Source organism: Aspergillus japonicus (genome assembly GCF_003184785.1).
Source record: "Aspergillus japonicus CBS 114.51 unplaced genomic scaffold BO86scaffold_39, whole genome shotgun sequence".
NCBI lineage: Eukaryota > Fungi > Ascomycota > Eurotiomycetes > Eurotiales > Aspergillaceae > Aspergillus > Aspergillus japonicus.
The window spans coordinates 277,322-285,599 of NW_020291676.1; the positions used below are offsets into that span (position 1 = coordinate 277,322).

General features: G+C 54.3%; 4 protein-coding genes across 4 annotated transcripts; 3 read left to right on the forward strand and 1 right to left on the reverse strand.

The window, feature by feature from the left end:
- Nucleotides 1-106: 106 nt before the first annotated feature.
- BO86DRAFT_434279 (putative GABA permease) lies at nucleotides 107-2,271 on the forward strand. The gene is made up of 8 exons (XM_025675892.1): nucleotides 107-338; nucleotides 401-471; nucleotides 537-595; nucleotides 649-703; nucleotides 757-848; nucleotides 911-1,282; nucleotides 1,337-1,657; nucleotides 1,712-2,271. The coding sequence occupies exons 1-8, from the start codon at nucleotides 237-239 to the stop codon at nucleotides 2,173-2,175; spliced, it is 1,536 nt and encodes a 511-aa protein (XP_025525952.1). The 5' UTR covers nucleotides 107-236; the 3' UTR covers nucleotides 2,176-2,271.
- A 192-nt stretch (nucleotides 2,272-2,463) lies between these two features.
- On the forward strand, nucleotides 2,464-3,632 carry BO86DRAFT_434290 (PIG-L family deacetylase). The gene is made up of 2 exons (XM_025675893.1): nucleotides 2,464-3,044; nucleotides 3,140-3,632. The coding sequence occupies exons 1-2, from the start codon at nucleotides 2,488-2,490 to the stop codon at nucleotides 3,474-3,476; spliced, it is 894 nt and encodes a 297-aa protein (XP_025525953.1). The 5' UTR covers nucleotides 2,464-2,487; the 3' UTR covers nucleotides 3,477-3,632.
- Nucleotides 3,633-3,641: 9 nt separating this feature from the next.
- BO86DRAFT_434294 (glycosyltransferase family 32 protein) lies at nucleotides 3,642-4,833 on the reverse strand. The gene is made up of 3 exons (XM_025675894.1): nucleotides 4,357-4,833; nucleotides 4,057-4,288; nucleotides 3,642-3,986 (listed from the first exon to the last, which is right to left on the reverse strand). Exons 1-3 carry the CDS (start codon nucleotides 4,811-4,813, stop codon nucleotides 3,662-3,664), a joined length of 1,014 nt encoding a protein of 337 aa, XP_025525954.1. The 5' UTR covers nucleotides 4,814-4,833; the 3' UTR covers nucleotides 3,642-3,661.
- A 1,483-nt stretch (nucleotides 4,834-6,316) lies between these two features.
- och3 (glycosyltransferase family 32 protein) lies at nucleotides 6,317-7,748 on the forward strand (the record flags this gene model as incomplete). The annotated part of the gene is made up of 4 exons (XM_025670074.1): nucleotides 6,317-6,494; nucleotides 6,549-6,925; nucleotides 6,992-7,497; nucleotides 7,562-7,748. The coding sequence occupies exons 1-4, from the start codon at nucleotides 6,326-6,328 to the stop codon at nucleotides 7,746-7,748; spliced, it is 1,239 nt and encodes a 412-aa protein (XP_025525955.1). The 5' UTR covers nucleotides 6,317-6,325.
- Between the last annotated feature and the right edge of the window lie 530 nt (nucleotides 7,749-8,278).

Consider the following 8,278-nt stretch of genomic DNA (forward strand, 5'->3'; position numbering starts at 1 on the left):
CCGCACTTTTTGTACATTTCCAGATATCAAGTGCTACCTTATCTCTACTCAAATACCGAGTCAGGCTAGTGGCAACTCCGTACAGCCAAGGTCGCGGTGATGGGCTGTCTCTGAGAGCTACCTAGAATCCATCAAAGTAGTCACTATGCTCCATTCCCTGTCTCTTATACACACCTGCTCTACCCGCACAGAATCTGTTTCCAGGCATCTGACCATCGTACGATCGATCAATCAAGATGGCTACGAGCATAAAAGCCGCGAATGACAGTTGTACCGCCAAGTCGGGCGAGGTGGATGAGAGGATGCACAGCGGGGTTGGAGAAGTGATCGAATTGAAGGCAGGTAGCTGCGGATTCCTTTCTGACGTTGAGTAGTGCTAACCTGAACCGGCTATGAGTAGAAGCCCTTCTCTCGATTTACAATTCTGTCTCTGACGGTCGTCCTGATGGCAACCTGGGAGGCATTTTCTAGGTGAATTCGCGCCGTCGATGGTCAGACAATGTCGCTCAGTGGGCTGACGACCATAATTTGTATAGTACGATGGCGGCGGGTCTTGTCAGTGGTGGTCCTGTCTCTCTGGTCTATGGGTATCTTCGTTCGTTCTTCTACCCTGCTCGACTCATGGGATGGTTCTGACCAAAAGGATAGTGGCAGTCGTTGGATCCAGCGCAACCGCAGCGTCCTTGAGTGAAATGGTGTCAATGTCAGTGCCTCATGTCGACGGTTCAGCGCAGTAGGCTCATGTTTACCGCCCAGATACCCCACCGCTGGCGGCCAGTATCATTTTACAGCAAGGTTTGCGCCGGAAAGATTGCGGAGATCGCTCAGCTGGATCGTTGGCTGGATTGGTAAGGGCTCAGCCCCGGCGGCCACGAAACGACCAGCTAATCTTTCCATAACACCATCTTAGGGACATTCGGATGGGTGTCATTCACTGCCAGTGCCCCTTACCTCTCTGCTGGTATGCTTCAGGGCCTGGTAGTTCTCACCCGCGAGACGTATCAGCCCCAGCGCTGGCATGTATCTTTAATATACTGGGCTCTGGTCGGGCTGGCCGCCGTGCTGAATGTGTGGGGTAGTCGTCTGCTATCCTTGGTGGAGACTATCTCACTGTTTATTCATTTGGTTGGATTTGTTGCTATTCTGATTGCTGTGTGGGTTTGTGCGCCGGCAAAACACGATGCCCACTTCGTCTTCACGATTTTCATCAACAGCACCGGCTGGTCTACTGACGGACTGGCCTGGTGTCTGGGTATGCTCTCAAGCTGCTACGTTCTGACAGGTTTGTGCTCTGGCTTTCGTTGGCCGGGTATGTTGATACTGACTTTTGGCACAGGCTACGATGGAGCAATACATCTCTGTGAGGAGATGGCCAATGCCACGACGGCCGTTCCGTACTGCATGCTTGGCTCGCTGGCTATCAATGGCATCCTCGGTTTCGTGTTCCTGGTTACAATTCTTTTCTGCATGGGAGACATGGAGAGTGCACTAGAGACAGGTACAGGATACCCGATAATTGAGATCTTCCGCAGTGCAACCCAATCTTCGGCCGCGAGTTGTGTCATGACGGCTGTTCTTATCATTACAGCCTGGCTGGCCACAATTGCGCTGCTGGCGTCAACCGCTCGAATGGTCTTGTCACTGGCTCGAGATAAAGGTAAGACGAGTTTTCCATTGCGCTTTGGGCATCGGCACGCTGATGTTCAAACAGCCCTCCCATTCTCTGCCTATCTTTCTCACGTTGATACTCACACCCACCTACCAACCCGTTCTATCCTCGCCACAACCGGCCTCCTCGTTCTGTTCGGACTGATCAATATCGGATCGACCACAGCCTTCAACGCAATCCTCTCTCTCGCTGTTCTCGGGCTGCACGTCTCATATGTTGTTCCAATTATCTTCTTCTTATGGCGTCGCACTTGCCTACCGCAGAGCCTGCAGCCTGGACCGTGGAGGCTTGGTCGGGGTGGAATCATCGTCAACATTGTTGCCATTATTTATCTCTGCTTCACAAGTATCTTCATGGTCTTTCCCGCTTACCAGCCGGTGAATCCTTCGAACATGAATTACGCCTCGTTGATTTTCGGGGCTGTTCTGCTGTGGAGTGGCGGTTTCTGGTTATGGCGAGGTCGAAAGGAATATGACGGACCTGTGGCTGTTCTGGCAGATGGATGATGATTTGTTCTTTGGGTATCGAGAGGGTCTCAAGCGTATATATGCAATGAGTATGAGTACGATGAGTATAGCGAATAACTTCGTGGTGGGTCGATGAGGGCAGTGGGGGCACCTGACTTTCCTGTACCAAACCCGGTCAAGATAGCCGTACATACAATACGTGCAATACAAGCAATACCTACCGTATTTCCACATCCCATCCCATCCCGTCCGGCTGCCTGCCTCTTATCAACGATTCTTTTCTCTCTATTTCTCATCGTTCCTCTCTCGTTGTTTTACTTGCCTCCTCCTCATCACAGTCAAACCATCGCCATGGCACAATTCCCGCCCGTATTCCGCCGTCTACGGCGCCCACTTCGCCGAGGCCCCCTGCCACGTCTCCTGGCCACCATCACCATCGCCCTCGTCTCCTGTGCTGTGGGATTATACCTGCTCCTGGCGTACCCGCTGGCGGACGATCCCCGGCTGGTGCCGGCCAGCCTGCAGCGCGCGCGCAACATCCTGCTGGTGACCGCGCACCCGGACGACGAAACGCTCTTCTTCAGCCCGACCATCCTCTACCACCGCTCCAACCCCGAGGTGACTCGCGCCCTGCTGGTCCTCTCCTGCGGCAACTACAACGGGCTCGGCGACACCCGCCAGGCCGAGATCCACCGCAGCTGCGACCGTCTGGGCATCGCCCTGGAGCGCTGCATCGTCCTCGACCGCGGCGACCTCCAAGACAACCCCAAGGCCTGGTGGGACCAGGACCTCATCCGCGAGGTCGTCGCGCAGTACGTGCAGCAGTGGCAGATCGATCTGCTGTACACTTTTGACGACGGGGGTGTTTCGGGGCATGTGAATCACCGTGCTGTGAGCGGGGCTGTGCGGTGAGCTTTCCCTCCCATTTCGATACTTTTCACCGACATCATTTTCATATGCCCTACTTCAACGAATGGTAGTCAACTGATGAGTTGAAACGCAGAAAATTTGTCCAAACCACCCCCACCGCCCCGCCCACCTACATGCTACAAAGCGTCTTCCTGCTGCGCAAATACGCCTCGCTGATCGACCTGCTCCGCACCGCGCTGCCCTTCACCGGGCGCATCCTCCGCGCGCTGATGGTCAGTCCCCCGCATGATCCCAGCCTTGTGGTGGCGGGCCGGTACGAGGACACGGCGCTGCTGGTCAGCTCGTGGGAGACATACCGCGTGGCGCGGGCGGCGTTCGCGCAGCACGCGAGCCAGTACTCGTGGGACCGCGTGTTGTATTTGGTGGTTAGTCGGTATATGTGGTTCAATAACCTGGTGCGCGTGCAGTAGCTCCTCGGGGGTTGATTTCATGGAGTTGTTATTTGGGGAGTGGTTTAAGAGGATACGAACTACCGGGTCCGGAATTAGGGCACGCACTGGAAACCACGAATCTACAGTACAGGTTACGATTGATACCACGAATATGAACAATGAAACTAATGTACACAATACTCCTGAAAAGCTCAGACAAAAGTCTACACCATCTTCCCCTCCGTCTTGGCCGGCTCCATGCGGGTAGCATCCTGTCGTCGCGCGGCTCGTCGCCCCCGCGCCACGCAGAAGCACACGGCCCCCACGAAGGACAGCAGGAACACCACGATCACGAAGAACGAGAGGCGCTGGTCGCAGTGCGCGAAGTACTTGATCCACCGCGCGTCGCGCCCGTGCCACGACGAGGACCCTAGATGCTGGAACAGCGGGGTGTTGACGTATCCGTTCAGCATGTGCATGGTCGGATGGTCCGGAGTGCCGGCCAGGACGCGGAGGGCGGAGCGGTTTGATTGCAGTGTGAAGATGGTTCTGTCATCGCATGAATCGGATTAGCAACTTGTGCGTTCAGGAGGAATACATGCAGAGTGGATGGTCTTACGAGGCATAGTGACAGCCCGTGCTGAACATGATGGTAATATAGGGGAGGAGCGACCACCGCCGGTTGAAGCGCGGTAGGTTGTCCACCAGCGCGCGCATGTAGGCGTTGTTCGGGGCAGCGAGCATCATCCCGACCGAGATGCCCACGGGGTGCGCGGCGGGCGCCACGAACTCGAATTCGCGGAGAGGGTTGAGTGACTGTCGGCACGCGAGGTCCATGTCCAGGATTGCGCCTGTCCCACGCCATTGTTAGAAAGAGCGCTTTGCTGCTGTTAACTCGGGGGGATGGGGGAAGCCATACCGCCGTAAGTATGCAGCACCATATACCGCAGCGCATCCACCCGCTGCACCAGCGCCGGATATCCCTCCCACATCGCCAGCAGATCCGGGTACTGGCTTTTCACGAACTCGCGCGCGTTCTCATCCTCCCACAAGAACACCTCCCAGTCTGGATGATGGTCCAGACACTGTGCGCGGGCACTCAGCCATTCCGCTCGTGGCGCACTGGGGCCCAGGTGGACGTGATGGAGGCGACTGGGGATGTGCGCGTTCTCTGGGACAGCGCTGCTGTTGGCGTAGGACGCGAAGGTGACGTCGAAGCCGTCGCGTTGGGCAGAGATGACTGATTCGGCGGCGGAGGTCTTCCAGACGAAGGGCAGGCGGAGGAGGAGATATAGTTCGCGCATGGGTAGGAATAGACCCGTTAGTGTGATCACCGCGACTGCGACACAGAGCAGCCGTACTCGTAAAGAAGCCATCGTAACGACTGTGGATGCTGATTATCGGCGAGAGGAGAGACGAAGAATGATGGAATAGTGGGTGCGTGTATAGCGTCACGTAAGAAGTGTCAAGCCAAGGACTCCCCCGGCCGCGTGGTCAGCATTGTTGGCGAGATCCAAGGGGGATGAGATGTCACGGCCATGTAACCACCCGCGAGGCTCATTGCATTATTCACCGGAGCCGAGCCCAGCCCATCTTGCAGGTCCGGCCAGCATGTATCCAAGCCGCAGCGCGATGATGATGGTTGCCTAAACTTTCACTTGGACGACCTTTTGCCAATTCCAGGATGAGGGCAATCCCGCCATTGGTGTATGCGTGTAAGCGTGGAAACCCTGCAGGTCTGGCCAGCGAAACTAGCCCCAAACAAGGCATTCTGGTTGTCTGAAGTGGTTCCGAGGGCAGTGGAGCCGACCAGCGAGAAGATGAGGGGATGAGGGGATGAGGGTATTCGGATCCCGCGGGTTGCAGACGGACATCCCCCGAAGAGAACAGCGACCGGGTGGGGGCTGGAGAATCAATTCTAGTGATAGCTAAGACAAGCAATTGGATCGGCCGTGCTGATGCAAAGCCAAGCCCAACCCTTCCAGAGGTGGGAGGGAAGAAATAGAAAAAAATAGAAAAAAATAGAAAAAACAAAAATTAGAAAAAAATGGTGGTGGGCTGTCACTCGCTAGGCAAGACAACCAAGCTTTTTGGGACTGTGGCGGCTAAGGCTAGGAAAAAGGGGTGCAATGCTGTAGGGCTGAACTAAATCGGGACAAGACAGACTCAAGGATAAGTTAAGACTTGACCCTGAATCACCGACTGGATTGCACCGACTGTCGGCCATTTCCGCTTTCCGCCACAAGTTTCACATTATAGCCACGTCCCCTATCTATCTGGCTGTTTTCTCGCCTAAACCTTCCCGCACTCAAACCCTGAACTGAAGCCTAGTTTTTAGTGTTCGCCAAATGTCTCACATCCACCGGACAAGCAGCAACGAGGGCTATTCGCAACCTCTGTTTGGTCCGCATGTAGATAAAAATGAAAACATCCACCTGCATATTTGAGTTGGTCAGACGGGTTTGGCTTCAAGGGTCGTGCTTTCGGGGGTCTTTGGTCATGAGCAATCATTTTTTTTATCTTGCTTGCGTCCACCAGGCTCGGCCGCTCTGCACCGGCATACGTGATAGGAAAGATTGTGGCGGTAGTGGACCAGTGCTGTCTCCAGGCAGACATATTTCAAATTCACCTACGATGGGGTCTCTGTCGCGTCGTAGGCCCAGTAGGTTAGATCTTGCCGCCCCCCAAAGGGTCCGTTTGATCGCTGCCTAGCTATTGTGTAACTGTTGGAACCGCTGTAACGGGGTGGCATCTGTCACCACGCACGCCCTGGTTGCGGCTCAGCATCAAAGCTTAATTAATTATGGTGCGGTGGTTGGAGTTCACCGTGAGGCCCTCAACCATCAACACCACCATCTGTCACCCAGTATAGGATACGAGGAGCAGCAATGGCGCCCACTCGGCTGCGACGTCTGGCTATCTTCGCCCTCCTCGGCGCAGTGCTGATGATATGGACGCTGTATCAGCGAGAAGAGTGGGACAATGAATTGACGACCTTGGAGAGTCAATACCCGTTGCTCTATCACTATGTCCATACGCATCATGCGGAGGGAGGAGGTACGGTCCCGCCCCCCATCACAATTCCACGAACATGACTGACCATCTGGACAGCCTGGTACATTCCACCAACATGGATGAGCGCATCCGACCCCCAACCCAAGAACATCGTCGAAGCAGCCGAGCTGGCTCTCGGCCTCGTTAACACTGCCGAACACTATCTGCCGCACACGGCCATCCCGATGGTCGTGCATCAGACCTGGAAGGACACGCACATCGACACCTGGCCCCAACTCCTCCGCCACAGCGCCGAGCGCTGGCTGCAGGCGACGGACGGGCAGATGGCGTATTTCCTGTGGACAGACGCGGGGATGACTCAGTTGATCCGCAAGTTCGAACCAGCCCTAGAGGTGCAGTTCGCGAGTCTGGCGAGCAATGTCGAGCGATCGGATGTTTTTCGCATTCTGGTGTCTAAGTGGATCGGGGGTGTGGTAAGTTCAGCCCGGCCTGATTGAGTCTCTATATCTGTTTGAGGGATGGAGACTGATAGCAGATAGTACGGCGATATCGACACCGAGCCCCTCCGCCCCCCAATGAAATGGCTCGGCGCAACCGACCTCCTGCCGTGGAACGACACCCAGAACGGCGTCGTCTACAACTCGACCGGTCCAGTGCATGCCATCGTCGGGCTGGAAGCCGACTGCCGTGAGGATACCGACACCTACTGGCGTATGGGCTACTCACAGCCTGTGCAGCTCACCCAGTGGGCCTTTGCCTGGGCACCCGGCCATCCGATCCTGCAGACCTTCCTGGATGGCTTTTCAACCACCATGACGAACATCTCCAACCGCTACGGCGGCTCCCTCGACTCCCGAGCTGCGCGTCAGGAGCTGCTCGCCCTCGATCCGCTGACGCTGACCGGACCTGCCGCGTTCACGGATGCGGTGCGCGACCGGCTAGAGGAGGTTGCCGACTTGCGATGGCAGGCCCTGTCGGGGCTGCAGGATGGGGGAAAGAGTAAGCTGGTCGATGACGTTCTCGTTCTCCCTATTACTGGATTCAGGTAAGTGCACCACTTTGAGGTTCTTTGAGGGGTTCAGTATGGCTGACGGACATGGTGATGGTAGTCCCGGCCGCGGGGCGTATGGGAACATGGGCTCGAAGCCGATCACCGACCCCTCAGCCCGACTGCGGCATCTGGCGCAGGGGTCGTGGCGGGCGTTCGATCTGACGGTGGAGTATGGGAAGTTCTGTCGCACGGTGCTGGGCATGTGTCGCGACTGGTCCAAGGTGCCTACTGCTGCGATTGTTTGATAGTGCTGTCTGTTGTAATTCTATGGTGGTCTGCTACTGTGATTGTGGTGTTGGTGGAGTCGGGATGCTGGGTGTAAGGGCCCAAACAGCCCTTCCAACCTTCGCGGATATCTGCAAAGGGAAATATATATAGACAACCTAAGGCGGCGGTTATATAATAGCTAAGCAAGCCGGCTGCGGCCGCCTTTAAAAATAGCAGCTGCCTTATAAATTAGATAAAGTAGTAATAATATTTTAAAATAATATATTAATACCTTTAGTTTTATAAAAGCTATTTATTTATTATATTATTTTATTTTTTAGCCCTTATAATCTTATTATTTAATACTTTATAGAATAGTCTAGTAAGCAATAGCCGGCTATAATATATAAAGCTAAACTAAAAGTAATTTTTCTAATCTAATTATAAAAAACTATATATTAACTGCAGAAGATAAATTATCTATACTAAAAAAAAAATATAGATTTTAATTTAAAATTTTTATAAATATTTATACTTGTTTAAATAGATTACTAAACTGTAAAAACAG